Here is a 19,125-nt window from a genome sequence, read left to right on the forward strand (position 1 = left end):
TAGTTTACACAAAATTTTTCATTGAAGGAGTCGGCATTTTGTTTTCCTATCACTATGCCACTTTGTGGAAACATCATTGAAAAATATTTATAACATGTATTATTGATAGGTGTATTTTGTGTTATTTGTAGATGTGGTTTATTTGGTGATGACATTGTTTTGAATAACACCTGGTAATCTTGATTTGTTATAACTTCAGTAAAACAGTTACACTCACCAATATGACTATTTTGGGCTTTCACTTTCTGCTTCTTTTCAAATTCTAACAGTTCTTGCTTGTGTTCTCTCTCCTAATAAAAGTAATCAATATTACAGTCACAGTGTACAGTAATTTATTACTTTGTACAGTACTAGGTTATAACTCACAATCAGCGTGTACCCTCTAAGCCAATTTGATGCATCACAGTGCACAGTAATTTAGTGTTCTCTATATCTTTGTACAGTACTAGGTTATCACTCACTAGAAAACACAATTGTCAGTAGCCATCATTTTTAACACTCTGAAGAGATATCGTTGTCAGAAAATGCTTTATAATCCAATATACATGTAATTACTTGTACAGATCCATTACTTCTTTTTCTCATTTCATGAAAAGTAAACATCAAATATGATAACATTTTTAAAAATAAAGTTTTTAGTACCTTCTGTTCTATTCTTCTCTTCTTCAATTCACTCAATCGTTTATGAAGACCATCTTCTTGTTTTTTCTGCTCACTATCAAATTTCTGTTTCATGTTGACCAAATCTTTTCTAATTCTCTCAAAGTACTCCGCTGCTTCTTCCTCCCTCAGTTTCTCATCCTTGGTCATTGTTTTGATGACATCCATTTGTTGTGTTGCCATGGTATTTAGTAGGTCTCTATGGTAATCTTCTTGGTCCTCCTGAAATTGAAACAAAAAAGCAAAGTTTTGTTTATGCTGAAAATAGAACAATGTGACATAGAGAAGCAAACAGAAAGGTAAGTTTGAACCTTACAATGAAAGTTGTTATTTTAATATTAAATTGGTGCAAACTGAATTTATTAAACTTGTTTTACAGGGTTGAAAAAAACTACATAAACTATGCTAGTAAAATGTCAATGTATGACTTCAATGATGTTAAAAATCCTCATCTTGCATTTTTAGTTCAGTTCATTGGATAATAAGGTTTCCTTGACATGTTAGTGTACATTGTTGTGTGTATACTTATACAAAATTATGCCATCAATTAATGTATTAGATCTAAATACCTAATTTGAGTTGTGCCAATAGTAAGTGATAGTCAACGCACCTCTGTTGTCTATGGTTTAAACCGCTATCTTTCAATCTTGGGTCATCACATTAGTGATATCTTAATGGTTACATGGTATCATTCTTTTGTTCTGGCCCCACTGTTTCTATAGCTCTACCAAACAACCCCTTTTCACACCTAGATTTTAACCCTAATCCGAAGTGGACCAGCATTAATTGTATTTTACTTACCTTAGATGCAGCAAGTGCACGTCTTCTGGCCAATTTTTCATCCAAAAGCATCCTCTGCCTAGAAATTTCATCATCCATAAATTTCTCTATGACATTCATATTTTTCTTGTGTTGTTTCATCAACCAATCAGCTTGTTCTTCTGTCAACTTGCCTTGACCTTTGACATCTGCCAGCAAAGTATGCTGAAGAGCTTTGACTGCCATTCGTTTGCGGATTGCAAATTCCTAGAAATTGACATTTATGAGAGAAATAGAGCAAGTTATTTGCATTTCTATGATCTACCCCATCCCCCACCCCCACCCCCCCTCCCAACACAAGAAAGTTCCTAGGCCCTGGGGTAGTATCGTCAGATGTAGTCCAGACATTTTCTATGTACATTTATGATGTTGTCATTTCTCACACCTAGCCTTTATGGAGAGAATTCAATCTGTGCAAATGCAAACAAGTGAAAAAAGAATGAGGAAAAAGTTTCAACTTTGTGTTACACTCACATGTAATATATGTGATGTAAAATAATGAAATTGTGACTCTCCAGAATCCAAAGTTTATGAAAGTGTCTGTATTTCCCGCAGTGATATTCCCCTTTATTTGATTCTACTTTGCAGTATTTGTGTGATTTCTTCAACATGTCAGTCAATTGCTATGTGTAAGTTTGCCTCTTACCTTTCTTAGTTTTTCTTGTTCTTCATCTTGTTCTAGTTTCAGTAGATGTGTTATTTCATTTTCCTCGGCTTGATGCTGTTTTTCTATAAGATCCATGATGGCTTTACGTTCCTGACAACAACAAAAATTTATAAATTGTGTTAGATTCCTTCAAAGTTATCTCATGTTTATTGTAATGCCAAAATAATAAGTTTATTAATTATGTCAATTTTTAAAAACCAGTTAGTACCTACCTCTTCTGGCATGTTTACAGTTTGTGTTTCAGCAGCTTTCTTTTCAGCTTTGTGTTTCTTGTGCAACTGTGTCAGTTTTCCCTGAATAAAAAAAGTAGAATATTATAAAAAAAACACTGTATTCTGTAAGGACATGATAACAGGTCATAATGTTAGTCCTGTAAGTTTGTGGAATTTAGGGAATAGAAACAACCTGAAAGTGTCTTGTTTATATAGTAGACAATCAGAGTCTCTTGTTTACACCTATTTTAGACTCTACCAGGTACCTATTTTAGACTCTACTAGGTACCTATTTTAGACTCTACCAGGTACCTACCTTATTCTGTTCACTAAGTCTCTTGATTAACTTAGCTGACTCCTGCTTGTACTCATCACTCAATCTCTTGTTGAGATCTTTACAGTTTCTCTGGTATTTACCAATACATTTGTCTTCAGTACTCTTTGAGATGTCTTTATTGGCACGAAGACTTTGAATCAACAGAAGTATAGACTCTGACATCATTTCTATTCTCTGAATCTCAAGTTCAATGTCAACGGTGATGGTGGAGAGGACATCCAGGCTGTCAATAAAAAAAAAATATTATCATGATTAAAAAAAATGTCAGGAGCTAAAATGTTCATTCCTAAACACTTTCTGGTGTCCATAGCCCCAATATATTGTACCTCATCTTTAACTCATAGTGACAAGGCCACTTAGCCAAATGAAAAAAAAAAAACATTGGGAAATACTATGTATTACTTACTTATCGAGTTCTCTGTTCAGTTGCAATTTGTCCTTCAGCATTAGTATGTATATTATACTCTCATCTATAGCTATTAGGCTGAAAAACAACAACAGGAAAACAGATTTTGAAATATGTGTTTCAGTTTACAAATATTATGAAAATCTGTTAGTGTTTGCATGTAAGGGCATCGGTAATTGAAACAAAAAACCTTGTGTGAGACATAAAAACATCGTATTGCCTAATTGATACTCTATAGTCACTCTAATTTGGTAGTAAAAAACATCATTTTGCCTGCCTAACTGAAACACTATAGTCACTCTGATTTGGTAGTAAATGGAACTAATGTATATTTGAAAGCACCTTTATGACCTCTCACCTTGACTCTTTAATAGTATTAAATCCTGTCTTGTATGCATCTTTAGCATTCATTATCAGTCCTCGTCCTTTGCTACTTGTGTACGTACTCTTGTCTGGTTCTACCGAGGCAAATGGTATGTTTTTCTTCAACACTTTGATCCAGCACAGTATAAAGAGGGCAACCAAGACGGCAGCTATGAGCAGTGCTACAAAAAATGCAATGGCTCCAGCACCAGCATTGTACAAGTAACTGACATCTTCTTGTTCATTTTTTTCAATGCAGGCAGTGTCACTAGCTGTGTATGATCTTCCTGGATACTGAAGACAAAATAATGAAATTTTTTTTAAAAATTTGGAAATTTGAAAAAGTCTTTTCTGCAAAATTTACTTTCTCAGTGAGTTAAGTTATGCATGTTGTCAAAATTTATATGAAAATCTTCATATTTTTTAACAATGTTTACACATTTTATGACAGTTTATGACACAGCACTGCCACTAGAAATGCATGTGTACAATCTTCCTGGAGAAATAATGAAAAAAAAAGACTTACTGTGGGTGTTTTTAGGCTAGCATCTAGAGAATCATATGTGGTAGTCACTGTGTAGACACTGGGAACTCCATAGTTATATTTCAATGTTGTATCAGAAAAGAATGCCTTGAATGTCAAGTACATAGTAGCTCCAACTGTAACAGGAGAGAAATAAAGACTACATCAGATAACTGTATTGCTGTATAAGGTATTAAAACAGATATATTTACAGTAAATACATGTGCTGTTATTATCAACTTTGTAATAAAGTACAAATGTTGTAAAGTAATATGTAAAATTATCAACGTTTTAAATACCATTTTTTAGCAAGTTATTTGGATAAACTGTAGACAGGTATGTGCTGCCCAGGTTCCGAACATCTCCCCATTTCTAAAGACATCTTTTGGGTGAAAAATGGTCCTATAATTTGCATAAATAAAATAAGGTACACATGGCAGACCCATGAATAAGCATATTCCAGCCATTGGAGCGCTATACAGGTCAGTACTGGGGAATGTGACCACCTAGGTACCTTCCTATACACTCGGCAATTTTTCCTTTTTATTGGATAAGTTGAGGAAATCCTTAAGCATGGAATAGGTACACATATTTATCGACTCCATGTGGACGCATATTTTTAGATGGAAAAGTGGACCCATGTTTAGGAAGTTTTAGTGAAAAAGTACTGACCGATCACCTTCCTGAGGGACTACACCCCCACCCCACCCCAGCGAATAAAAGTTAAAATCTATAAGTTTTACTCTCAGGCTGATATTTTACAGGCATCACTCAAATTTTATTGTCGAATGTATAGGAGAACTGTCATGTACAAATTTTGAAGTACTTCCTCTATCATGTTACCAGGGTTGTAAAATATTAACAAACACTATGTGGAAAGGTTTGTTGAGGACATTTATCACACAATATCCCTTTCTAAGCAGACACTAGACACACATACAGTTAAATTTCTGTCACAAGATCTGACTCTGAGATTTGTGAAGGTATAATACCAAGTTCTGCACTGGCAAGTTACCGTAGTTACCAGGAAGGTAAAATTTGGGACTGTTATATCTTTTTGAATACAGCAAAGTGTTTTTTTTAATATGTCAATAAAACTACTTTTCCTTGTTACACAATCATGGGTTCTGAATACCTATGAGCATAGACAGGTCTATGCTATGAGTAATGTTTTTTTTCTGTTCAAGTTGACAGACTTTGTCAAACCGACCGTTTGGTGGCTTTACTGCTAGGCAGAATAGAGAACACTAATAAACTAAAAGTTAGAGGACTTGGCACCCACAGAGTTACAGGGTTAACAAACTAAACTAGGAGAGAATAGACTATGAACTAAGTTGTACACCTCATCAAAATTTACACCCACAATGTCTTGAGTGTATTATTTGCCTATTAATCTTTAAGTACTATAAACTTAATGGTACTTGTGATACAGTTAAAAGAACCTTCAACAAACGTGACAGGAGATCTACTTTTCATTTTATGAAATACTTAATTCTGAGATTTATGAAGGTTACATGTAAATACTCACAACATTGACCAACAACTGTATACTGAAAAGATCAATACTTAAAGGGGTACAAGCAGAGACTTCTTCAACTGAGTCTGTGTTTGTAACTCAAAACTTAAAATCTTTAACAAGTTTGTTATTCAACCCAAAAACATTGTTTCCTAGCACTGTCATTATACTTTGTGTTAGTTCTGAATTCAAAGCATAGATAATCTACCTAGCCTAAATCACTAAGACTTCTTCAGCTGAGTCTGATTCAATGAAGTAAACTAGTCAAGAACAGTTGAAGAAGGTGGACTGATTTAACCAAAATAATATTTGGTTAAATCATTTATGGTCAGACATCAGAACTGATTTTTGTTATTGTATATAATTTTATTGCCATTTACATAAAATGCAAATTGGTTTTCCATGAGCACTCATAAAAAGAGGTGAATAAATTGAAAACTACAGATTGGAAAGAAAACAAAAACTGACTAAAACGTTAGAAAGAAAAGGCAAGTGAAATATAAAAGTATAAAGAGATAAAAATAATGTAACACATCAAACAATGATGCTAAAAAGATACAAAATTAATGCAGAGACAAATAACACGAAACTAAAACAAATGGTAAAATATCCTAGGACTGCTTTAAAATGATGGATAAAAGCTATTTCTAAAAGGTTTTGATTTCGTTTTGATACTCCTGTACCTCTTACCCGAGGGTAACAGTTCAAACAATGTATGTGTCGGATGACTGGAATCCTTAATGATGGATGTAGCTTTCTGAATGGATCTGGAAATGAATCTATGCTTACCTGCTACAGAATTCTCTGTTAATTTGATTTGTCTATTGTTTTTAGAGTAGGTTAGTCCTGGTGTACCAAATGGAGGATACATCTCATCATATAACAAGACTTCTAATCCATCAACAGGAAATGTTAATTCTACCGAGTAAGCATCGGCTAGAGAATTTGTAGAATGTTCGACAGTCACATTGAATCTAATTAGTTCCATCGTATAGTCACCACTCTCACGGGTTTCATAAAGCTATGAAAAATAAAATTATTAATTTTTAACGTCATTTTAAGCCTGTTGTTATCCCTGTAATAATTACATTGTTACTAATCTAGAGGCTATCCATTGAGTTTGAATCTGAAGATTCCATCCCTTTAAAAAGATCTTCAGATTCAAACACAATGTATGGCCTCTAGACTACATTGTTACATGTTGTGAAAATTATGATAACTCACAAAAAGTCAACAATTTTTGTCCAGTATTTGACATTTATATTACATGTGTACTGATAATTACTTGTGTTGATGTGAATACATGCTGTTGGTATTTGCACTGCAGTGCAAAACTGAAAACATTATTACATACCTGTATGCTAATGATATGCAAATGAGACAATCTGAAAACATTATTACATACATATATGCTAATGATATGCAAATGAAGACAATATGAAATCATTATACATACCTATATGCTAATGATATGCAAATGAAAACACAATCTGAAAACATTATTACATACCTATATGCTAATGATATGCAAATGAACACACTTTCAATGCACATAAAATAATTCATACCTTCAAAATCTATTCAATATAACAGAAATTATACACCTTGAATTCATTTTTATAGTTTTTCATGAAAAATATATGATAAACCACAATTTGACAAAATGCGAATAAGTCAAACTAGATATATTCTTAAAATTTATGATGGCAGTGAATAATTTATCTTATCACTATATCATGATACATTGCTATATTCTGATCAACTTACAGCTTCCGACGTAGCATCTACAGACAAATCAGGTTCAGAGAATGACATGCCAGAGATTTTTTCCATGATTGCCGTTCCACCGTTTAGTTTCATAGTTAGTGTGTAATCAAGCAGGCTTCCTGACACCATTTCTGGGGTTCCCTTCATCACATAGTACATCTGAAAATAAATATATAATGTTCACATTTTATAGTACATGAAAATACAGAATAAAATTGAAAAAGCCCCTGCTGTCAAAATGTAATCAAAAAGTTCAAATAATTTTGTACTTATATACTGCTGAAAATACACAGAAAATAATAACCAAAATCTTCTCTTTTTTTCTATTTAATTATATTAGTTAATTTTAGTTAAAAGGTTCAGATGGGCACTTGGCCTTCATTGCCTTACTACAGATCTTCATTCTATATTGCATATAGTTCAGCTTAGAATCTAGTCATATACATGTAGTGATATTTGCTATCATTTTCCCTTACACCTAGTATTTCACTAGTCTTGTACTTCATGAAGGGTTCTGACCATAGAGAAGGTTCAAATTCTTATAATTATCCATTTTTAAATTTTTCCCTGTGAGATGATATAATGCTGTAATGGACATTAGACATGAACTCACTTCAGTAGACTGGATCAGCAAATCACAAAGGGATCAATTTCATGATGGAATAAAGATGCATCCTAGTAACGGGGAGGGGGGAGGGGGGAGGGGGTTGTGCATTGCCGTGGGAAATTGTAACTTTAGGTTTGAATAAATGGCCATTCCAATAAATGGCAGGTGTAGGGGAAAAGGTGATAGTAGAAATCCCTACATAGCTGGATTTCAGGCTAATATATTTATTACTCAGGTAAGATCACTTTTGACATGCTAAAATAATTGTGACATGTTGATATTACTATCAGTGTATACCATAGACCCTACACAACCCTTACAATAGAATGGGAAGATCCATGCAGTGTTTTATTGTGTATTAAACTGACAGTGTCCATTGACTAATAGAGCATTGAAACAATCTCATAACACTGTTCACTAATTATTATCACCAAGGCAACACTCACAATTACATAACCTATTAGATACACAGTTTATTAGTTTTAATTTGTGCTTGTGAAAACCAAGGATGCCAAAGTCATAAATGTACCTCATTTCTAAAGGATTATTATTAAGTTGTCAAAGTATTAATCATCACATCAGTATATTGATATCAAGTTGATGGAAATCTTTTTAGAAATTTATAGAAATTCTCCTACTGTATAAATTGTAGGTATTCAGTAGAATACAAGAAATAGTCTCAAGTACAAGGCCAGTCATGCCACTATAACAAGTCAGTGAGCACTCTTACTTTTGGTGATGTTGTGTGTTTACTAGCCATGCACCTGACATCCTGTTACTAGACTCTGAATATAATAGAGTGACAGACTTTGTACCAAAATATACATCTACAATTCAAGATGGTTTAATAACCAACGACGTAAAAATTTAATTCATTATTTTCTGGATTTTTCTTTTATAGCAGCTACATGTAGCTCATCAGATTTGTCAGGTCACATTGTGAAATTAATCATTTATCACCTTAGTGATGGAAGCACTATACACAAACATCACCTGTTACTATGGTTACAGGGATGATGCTCAAAACATTCAAATGCTTAGAGCTACATCAAATTATCCCAGGATATTGTTACATGTATGTGTCACTTTATTGCCAGAGGTATATCACCATGGGAACGGTATTCAAATTGGAGACAGAGAAATAAACACATCAGTTTCTAGGACTAATACAATGTACATTTAATTATTGCACACATCAAATGCAATTTTTGTATGGTTGAATAACATAGCTAAACTGATAGCCAGATAACTTAAGGCATAAACATTTTTTAAAATAGGTGGGGTAGGTAGATTTTTTTTTTTCATATGTGAGTGTCTAGTTCAGGTATAATGTATTTATGTTTTCTGTTGTTTTTCATATGGTCTCTGTGTTATTGGCAATCTGATTAAAATCCGACGTGGTGAAAGTGGCGTTTGTTTTTGTTCGGAGTGATCACCGCGTGGGAAGGCGGCGATCACTCCGAACAAAAACAAACGTCACAATACGATGAATAGAGGTAAATAAGGACATTTAGCCACTTTCACCACATCGGATTTTAATCAGATTGTGTTATTGGTTTCTTCCCATCAGATGTGCAGCCATTACAGATTGGAAGAACAGTTTTATATTGTCTTTTTCAGTTGATGTTAGTTTCCGCATCCACTGTTTCTAGCGAGACTTCACAATTTTCGCAATTTTCTTATTTTTTTTCTTGAATACATAAAAAAAAGTTTAGGGTCAGCGTGAAAAACTAGGTGGGGGTTGGGTAACTGGAACCAAACAACTTTTTTATTTGGCTTAATACAGTATTTCACTAAGCTTTAATGAAAGCTACTGTTCTTGAGAAATGCACAATGGAAACATTGTTGCTTTACAAACAAACTGTTACATAATATTACATATACATTGTATCTTGTACAAACAAGGTAGCACTCACAACATTTACCTTGCCTATCTTTGTAGATTTCGTGTCTATAAATAGACGTACATGTAGGTCTTTGTAATTGCATGGTTATCTTTTCCTTTTAAGGAACATTTATTCCAGTTTAAACCCTTGGCTAAAAAATACATATATTGAATACTGGCAAGAATTGTGCTTTGACAAATAACAGAGACAATAAATCCCATCTATTCGTTATTTCAATAAAACTGACACATGGCTACATCATATGATGACTCTATCTATTTACTATCTATCAGATAATTTAAAGTGGCCATATGGATAAGAAATGGATCTTTATCTTGGATTTTCGATAAATAAACAACTCCACTAGATTTTTTTACTTGTAACATTGAAATGTATAGAAAGCAACAGATGCATGCACAGACTGGACTTGATGTAGTGATTTAATACTAGATTTCTTGTCATTATGTCTTACATTGACATTATACTGGAATGTGGTTTTACTTGAGTATTAAAACAGCTTATGAATTCAGCTTTGAAAGTTAATCTCAAATTTTTTCTGACATACAATACATTTGTACATCTTGAGGGCATTGTCAGGAGTGTACTACAAGTTACCTGTCTCGTGTTTTATCATTGTCAGGGGGTGACTACAACTACTTGTCTCATGTTGTCTCAGTGTTATTGGGTACATATACTCTCTACCGTATTGGATTTCAACTCCAGTGTCAACAATGAAGTGAGCGTCACTTGACATCACTGCTACTGGTATTACTGGTATACAGTGGAAATAAGGAGGAATATTTATGTGGGGTTCACAGTTTGTTTTTGCCAAGGTTTGGGAATCCTGGTGACTAATTTAGTAATATATGCAAATTTTCATACCTTGTACCATATAGGAAAACCTTGGTAAAAATCTTGGAGGATTGGATACCACCCCTAACAACAAACAGTTGAATCTACACAGTACCCTTACAGTAAAACAGTAAAGCATGTTCATGTGTATATGAAATTATAGAATCACAGTCCAGGTGATGATGACCTGATACCTAACATTTATTGAAACAGGAGAGGACCAAAAGTAGTAAACCAGTTTTTCAATAACCTCTCTTTACGATCTCTCGGTAGTGAACATAAATTTATGTTTCCATGAAGTTATTGTCAGCCTCTTTCAAGGTTATTTTTTATGGTTTACACTCAGCCTCATTCAAGATTATCTTTTATAGTGATATTATTTTGAATGACCCTACTAATGTCACAAAATATCTAGAACCAATAACATTGATAAATATGGTAGATGTCTGACGTGGTATTTTTTAGTGATACTATGTAATTGTAATAATTCATCCTTGTTCACCATGACAAGAAAAGTGTGATAGGCTACACCACTAAATGTCTACAGCCCTGTTACATATAAACTGGGCTCTTACAGTGCTGTAGCATTGTTGTAACAGCAATGTAGGAACAGGCCAGTTACATGGCTTTGGTTACTATGCTGTAACATTGGTGTTCAGCAGGACTGTTACAGTGCTGTAGCATTGTTGTAACAGCAATGTAGGAACAGGCCAGTTACATGGCTTTGGTTACTATGTTGTAACACTGGTGTTCAGCAGGATTGTTACAGTGATGTAGCATTGTTGTAACAGTGGTGTAGGAACAGGCCAGTTACATGGCTTTAGTTTCTTTGCTGTAGCATATTGTTCAGGAGGACTGTTACAGTGATGTAGCACTGTTGTAACAGTGGTGTAGGAGCAGCTCAGTTACATGGTTTCGGTTACTATATGGTCATCCTTGATACCTTGCTCAGGTGGAACACAGAGGAGATTATTTAAAAAACAGATTTATAAAACAATCCCCTCATTTCTACAATCCCCTCATTTCTACAATCCCCTCATTTCTTCACCCAGTGCATTGCTTACAGAGATTAGTTTCATTATAACTTTATCATCATCATTATTATTATTATTATATTTATCGTCATTTTCATTCCAAAGTTTGTGTGATAATTTCAGACATTCCAGTTAATTAAGTTCATATAAGTGCGAAATAAGCACAAATAAAACATCTGGCAGTTACAGTTAGCGTATAACTTCATAATGATGACTGTTCTATATCTTCCTGTGATTTATGTTCAAACTCAGATAACACAGGAGTTGGTAAGATTCAACAAATTCAGTCAATACAACTTGTAACCATGGCAACAAAACCTAATCATATCATTGGAAACACAGAAATTTTATGTTTTTCAATCTACAGAAACAACAATGCAGCATGGACATTCAGGCAAAAGTCCCAATAAATATATAAATATCTAAATATCTAAAAAGTCTAAATATATTCCTGAGCTAACCACTTTAAAAATAAACCCTTAGTATCAAACTACTTGATGTGTTTTTACTCAACAAAATGCAGATATTAATTCCAGCAATAAAATACTTGTATTTGATGAAATGATGAATTCTTTAAACTTAGAAATATACTGATAACATTTCATTACTGCAAAAGTTGTCTCTGTAGGTAATACAAGCTTCTTAATACTTAATCTGTAATCTAATTCAAAAGCTGCCTGGTTGGTTTTTTTCAGAAATAAATGACTTTTATGCAGTATTGATGACCATATCTAAATCATTCACATTTGGACCTATTTTCATTTCATCAAATTGCTTTTCAATTTAATGATTTTGAAAACCAATCTTGGTTTGCGACACTAATCTAGATACATGTCCAAACATTCATCTCATAGACTGATTGTACACAAATATAGAAATAGCATTGGCTTACTTACAATGTCAATAATATAGTAACACAGTGTAGCAAGATGACTTTCATTGTTATTTCCCCCAATGGATATTAAAGAGAAAAGTATGTATTTTTACAATTAAATTTGTTAGAATTAAAATCCTCTTCCTCAAAACTTTTACTTAATTGATCTTATTGTGTGTACTGTAAAGAAATATTCCCTTCAAGCCCTTGGGAGAAAGAAATATTCCCTTCAATCCCTGGGGAGAAAGAAATATTCCCTTCAATCCCTGGGGAGAAAGAAATATTCCCTTCAATCCCTGGGGAGAAAGAGGACTGAGTGCAACAATTATATTTTTTTTCAGTCTGCTCAATGTGTATTCAAGTTTCAACCTGATAATTCTAACCAAGTGTATTCACTCAACATGGTGTTGAGATAGGTTTGTTGATCAATTTAATTTTATCTTGGTTTGCTTGAATTATCCTTTGTATGACCTGTTTCTGATCCATCCTTTTCAGACTCACTTACAAATGGTCAGACTTTTCAGCCCGGACTAAACTAAGTCTGACAACCACCCTAACACTTTCGCACAGTACTATTAGGTCGGACTAAAACTTATGGTGTGAGAGTGAACTAAGCTGTCCAGTGTGAAGCCCCCTTTGCCCATGATTTGTCTATACTATAAACAGACTAAATAATCAAATGTTAGTGTTTTGATCATAATTTTTTCAAAGCTAGTTGGGGTCATTATATGTATATTATTCCTCATATTTGTCATCATCGGGCCAAGGAAAATATGAGTGACCTAAGGGGCCTTGTCATTGTCATTTCAAGTTGGTGATAAACCCCGAGTTCACAAATCAAATTGTTATCGACAATAAAGAGAAATGTTGGGGAACAATATAACCATATCTGCACAAGCATAGTTTATGAACAATTGGGAAGAGTTATGGTGAGTTTAAACATTTGACACAGATTTTGTACCTCAGAAAACAAACAAACAACCAAGGTATGTGTTGTTGTGACAACAATGACCAGGTTATAAATCCCATACTTTTTGTTTCCTGGTGATCAATTTGGCTTGTGTATAATCAAATCATAATAATTACTCAGGGTCATGACATCTGTTGTTTGTCAACTCTTTTTTTTCACATGTTCTTCTTTCAAGCCATTATCACAACTTTTTTTTCAACCTATCTAAAAAGTTTAGGGTCGACAGAGTAACACAACATTCTGCAGTGTGAAGTAATCATAACTATACCATGATCCTTTTTATTTACCTTAACACCAAGCAAAAACTGTGATAAAGTAACAACAAAGTAAAACTTACAGCAATAATAAGCTGACCATTACTAGGACCATCATTAGTAATACTTCCAATTGGCCATGTAAAACTGGTTTCAGATCCAGTTGCTCGTTTTCTTCGTCGACTTGCTGTGTCATTTGTAACATCTTTGACAACATCCGTGATATTGGTAGCAGGTAATGTCAAGTTATAAAGTGTGTCATCATATTCTAAATAAGCAGCTGTCATATCTACAGGAATTGTTGACAGGTCTGTTGATTCAAAAGCTGAGAGAGAAAAAAAGTTCAAAAAGTGAAGAAGTGTTAACCTTTTCATTCCTAGAGACGACATTGGAATAAATAGAAACTTGATTGTAAGAACATTTTCTAAAATTTAAGAATATTACTTCATTGGGAAGTAATATTTCTTGAATTCTGATCTAAAATAAAGTTGATGTTTTTCCAAAAATTACAGAGAAACAAGAATTTTTGTTCAAAAATTTTGGCGGGAAAGTTTCTAGTCCTGAAAGGTATAATAGATTTACAGTACCAGATTTACATCTATGAAAGAAAATAGGCCCAGTAACTCTTTACACATTTACTATTCTTTTTAAACTGAAAGAAGGACAGCCCAAATATTTTGTGGACGAAATTATGATAAATTGTGCGATGTTTAATCGCATTTAATCACACTTAGTCATCATTTATACTTCAGGAAGTATAACAATAAATGTATGTTGAAAAAAAAACCCACAAAATACAAACAAAATTGTGCTAGTGGTTACAGGTACAATAGTCTAGTTCCTATAATATGTTGGTATTCAGACTATAGTTACAGGTACAGTAATCTAGTTCCTATAATACATTGGCATTCAGACTATAGTTACAGGTACAGTAATCTAGTTCCTATAATACATTGGTATTCAGACTATAGTTACAGGTACAGTAATCTAGTTCCTATAATACATCGACATTCAGACTATAGTTACAGGTACAGTAATCTAGTTCCTATAATACATCGACATTCAGACTATAGTTACAGGTACAGTAATCTAGTTCCTATAATACGTTGGCATTCAGACTATAGTTACAGGTACAGTAATCTAGTTCCTATAATACATCGACATTCAGACTATAGTTACAGGTACAGCAGTCTAGTTCCTATAATACATTGGCATTCAGACTATAGTTACAGGTACAGTAATCTAGTTCCTATAATACATTGGCATTCAGACTATAGTTACAGGTACAGCAGTCTAGTTCCTATAATACATTGGCATTCAGACTATAGTTACCGGTACAGCAGTCTAGTTCCTATAATACGTTGGCATTCAGACTATAGTTACAGGTACAGCAGTCTAGTTCCTATAATACGTTGGCATTTAGACTATAGTTACAGGTACAGTAATCTAGTTCCTATAATACATTGGCATTCAGACTATACAATGTAGTTACAGCCAGAAAATCCCCTTTAGTTTCAGATGTAGATTAAACTTTCTTAAGTGGCTAAATTCTTCTAATGAGCTGAAATAGGTTCTGGTAGTTACATTGGTAGTCTACTTTATGATACACTAATTACAATATGTAAACAGCATATTATACATAAATAGAGTAAACAATTTAATAGTTTGTCAACAATTTTATAGTTTGTCACCAAATTGTAACTTTGTGAGATGCTGATAGTGTTGGATACATGTGATATACATTTTGACCAACAATAAAATTGTTTGTCTCTTATTTATTAGAGGCCATACTAAATTAATTAATCAATCAATCAATCAATCAATCAATCAATCAATCAATCAATCAATCAATCAATCCAAAAGAATTCTTATAGCACCTGCTGAGACTCAGACACCATGCTTCTGTTTAATGGAACTGAAAGGGGCACGTACACTGAATGCTTTTTTAAGATGTGTCTTCAGTTTGTTTTTGAAAACTTAAAGGTGATTCAAAATGCTCACATTCACTATCGCTAATTTGCTAGACGACATGTTTGTGAAATGCATTCTGGTTTTAAAACTTTTCAAAAGCGTCTGCAAACACCTTAAAATGACCCTTTTTCAGTCACTTCCCTTCGGATTTACTTCGAGAGTTTTCGGGTATTTCCGGTCCCACCTAGACCACGGGATTTTATGACGTCATAAAGAGACATGGGTAGCACGTAGCCTATGGCGAGCGTAGTCACTCGGTGAACAAAACTCAACAGCATTGTGAAAAAATACATTGCTAGTGGTTGTAACAGACATCAGTAAACAAAAACTACACTCTACATGTCTTATTAACCAACATTTACCGATATTTACTCACACTTTCTGACTAATTGGCAGTGTCTGTGGGTATAAATGAAAATATGATCTCCCCATATTATGGCAAAATAAATCAAAACGGCTAGACTACAGTGTAGATATACATAAACACTTGTAATGTCGCTTGCGTGTTTCAATTTATTTATCTGATTTTTTTAATTATTTGCGAGGAGAAGCATTACAATATCTTCGACAGGCATGGCGTCGACAGCATATTATAGCCCACTATACTCGACTATACTCACTGATGTCGCCTTTTGAACGGCGCATTTAACAACAAAGTAATCATATTTATCTTGAATAAATATACTAGCTATGAGATTGCCATATCATCAGCAATAAAATTGTAAAGAATTGAGGAAATTTCGTGAGTTTAGTGTTGTCATTTACATGACTTTAGCAACTCGTCTGGAAGAAAACTTGTATGGTTTCCCTTGTTGCGATATCACTTAATTTAATGCAACAAGCCTATTTAATATTCATTAGAAGAATTCTGTAACGAATCATGGTATTCGAAGTGTACAGTTTAGGAAACCAACAAATCAAATATCGCGATGTGTTCATGATATCAAATACGATTGGACAATATTGACGTCGGCAATCAAGGTCGTGACCCCAGCACATGGTTATGAAAGAAAGCCTGCAACTAGATACTTGGCTAGCCACGTCCGGTCCCGTTTCTCAGGGTTTGTTTTAGAGACGTTATTTCTGTACGACTTGAAGAATTTTACAATATATCTGATTGATAAATATGGATTACATCAACACGTGGATAAATTTAACCCGACACGAATGTGCGCTGTGCTCTCCCGATTCCATACGTACATTGTACATACACTGCTTCAGCTTTGATCGGCGGCCTAGTATGAGCTTACTGCCGCGGTCGCGGTGACTGCACAAAACTTGACAACACTACCCCTCTACCGATATATAATAATCACCTGTATACCGTGATAAAAACAAGCAATAATTCGAGTCCCCAACAAGTCGATGAGACCTACTTCTGTTCTGTCCGATCCGAATGCGAGTTTCTTAGGTTTTATATGATGGGTTTCAGACTCGGACTAGAGTATTACGCCCTAGACAATAATAGATGTAAACTTGTGTTCACAAGCCAAACATGTGGCAATACAAGACCACAACGAAAACTGTGAAAAATTTGCAGGTCAGTCTCATTTTATATATGGACAACAAAATTAGGTCGGTCACAGTTCCATTTACATGATGCAATGACTCGGAGCGTACTTCCATATGCTCGGAGCAAATCGAATCAATTAGTGTATTATGGGACCAACAAATATATTGTGGCACATGTCCCGATACGCCTTCTTGAAGTTTCCCATTGGTATTCTAATAGCTAGTATATTTATTCGAGATGAAATATGTTTACTTTGTTGTTAAATGCACTGTTCAAAAGGCGACGCGAGTACGATTGGGCTAAAATATGCCGTCCTTGGCCCGGGGATGCCGTCAAACGTCACCACGGTATCGTAATGCTTCTTGTCGGCAAATAATAAAAAATCAGATAAATAAAAGTCAATGAGTGTGAAACACGCGACATTACAAGTGTTTATATATATCTAGTCTAGCCGTTTTTGATTTATTTTGCCATAATATGGGGAGATCATATTTTAGCATTTATACCAACAGACACTGCCAATTAGTCAGAAAGTGTGAGTAAATATCGGTAAATGTTGGTTAATAAGACATGTAGAGTGTAGTTTTTGTTTACTGATGTCTGTTACAACCACTAGCAATGTATTTTTTCACAATGCTGTTGAGTTTTGTTCACCTAGTGACTACGCTCGCCATAGGCTACGTGCTACCCATGTCTCTTTATGACGTCATAAAATCCCGTGGTCTAGGTGGGACCGGAAATACCCGAAAACTCTCGAAGTAAATCCGAAGGGAAGTGACTGAAAAGGGGTCATTTTAAGGTGTTTGCAGACGCTTTTGAAAAGTTTTAAAACCAGAATGCATTTCACAAACATGTCGTCTAGCAAATTAGCGATAGTGAATGTGAGCATTTTGAATCACCTTTAAAATAGAGTCCAAATTTGAAGCTTGTCTCCTGTCCACAGAGTGAAAGATCAGTTGTTGTGGGTCATGGTGCCCTGGCTTGTGATTCCTTTCCAGGAGGAGATGATAAAGACATCCCTGGCAACCTATTTTACAGTGATTCTTATGTCTGTGTTAAAGAATTCCAAAGATTGAAAAAGAATGACTTGATGTACATGTAACATTACTAATGAATTTCTTCTTTTTTTATTATATTTTTAGGAATTATTATCAAAAAAGGGAGAAAAAACCCAAAAAAACTTACTCATTATCAATTCCACATTATTCAGTGTGTCCATGGGTAGAGTAATCTCAACTGCAGCTTCTTGTTCTTTATCAATAGGCATACTACCATATACTACATCCTGGTCTGAAGTGTAGGATGATGATGTTTCTGGACCTGAGAACTGTACACTGGTATTGGCAATCATAGAATATGTATCATCATATTCAACCTCCATAGCAATACCTATATTACTACCCATGGATGAAGAGTATGACATTACAGCATTGAACACTACTGATATGTTCTCATTTGATCCTCCTGCAGTGTTGTCAACGTTGCCGAATGTAATAAAAACCATTCTGGTATCATCATAATATGTTACAGTATCATCCGAAGTATTTAACGCACCTGAGTATGAAATTGTTGAAACGTTAAATGTGATGTGTTCACTATAGACTGTGATTTCACAAGAAGTTTGGGTGCCTGCATTTACAACCACTTCAGCAAACACTGCAAACTCTTCACCTAAAGACACATGTGATTGGTCGCTTGTAATTTCCGTATACACTACATCACCACTACTTGCACTTGTTGTGACTATAGTCACCATCAGCATAATACAGATACTTTTCATCTTGCCTCCTATTGTAGCCATGGTTACGAATGTTGCTTTGCTATCATTTACTGTATTTCCTGACTTGTAAATCTACAGAATATACAAAATAAAACAAAACAAGGAAAGATGTTC

At 34.2% G+C, this 19,125-nt stretch overlaps 1 protein-coding gene across 1 annotated transcript in view; it reads right to left on the reverse strand.

Moving 5' to 3' along the window:
- The window catches only part of LOC144446076 (uncharacterized), a 32,076-nt gene that overhangs the window by 12,189 nt on the left and 762 nt on the right, over positions 1-19,125 (reverse strand). Inside the window, exons 2-14 of the mRNA XM_078135765.1 lie at positions 18,417-19,083; positions 13,831-14,072; positions 7,271-7,429; positions 6,293-6,524; positions 3,991-4,124; positions 3,460-3,758; positions 3,102-3,179; positions 2,675-2,918; positions 2,359-2,439; positions 2,126-2,236; positions 1,462-1,686; positions 643-882; positions 218-290 (exon numbers count right to left, since the gene is read on the reverse strand). Coding sequence (XP_077991891.1) covers positions 218-290; positions 643-882; positions 1,462-1,686; positions 2,126-2,236; positions 2,359-2,439; positions 2,675-2,918; positions 3,102-3,179; positions 3,460-3,758; positions 3,991-4,124; positions 6,293-6,524; positions 7,271-7,429; positions 13,831-14,072; positions 18,417-19,032 — 2,734 coding nt within the window. The 5' untranslated portion in view covers positions 19,033-19,083. The remainder of the gene's footprint in view (positions 1-217; positions 291-642; positions 883-1,461; positions 1,687-2,125; positions 2,237-2,358; positions 2,440-2,674; positions 2,919-3,101; positions 3,180-3,459; positions 3,759-3,990; positions 4,125-6,292; positions 6,525-7,270; positions 7,430-13,830; positions 14,073-18,416; positions 19,084-19,125) is intronic.

The sequence above is a fragment of the Glandiceps talaboti genome, chromosome 15 (genome assembly GCF_964340395.1).
Source record: "Glandiceps talaboti chromosome 15, keGlaTala1.1, whole genome shotgun sequence".
Lineage (NCBI taxonomy): Eukaryota > Metazoa > Hemichordata > Enteropneusta > Spengelidae > Glandiceps > Glandiceps talaboti.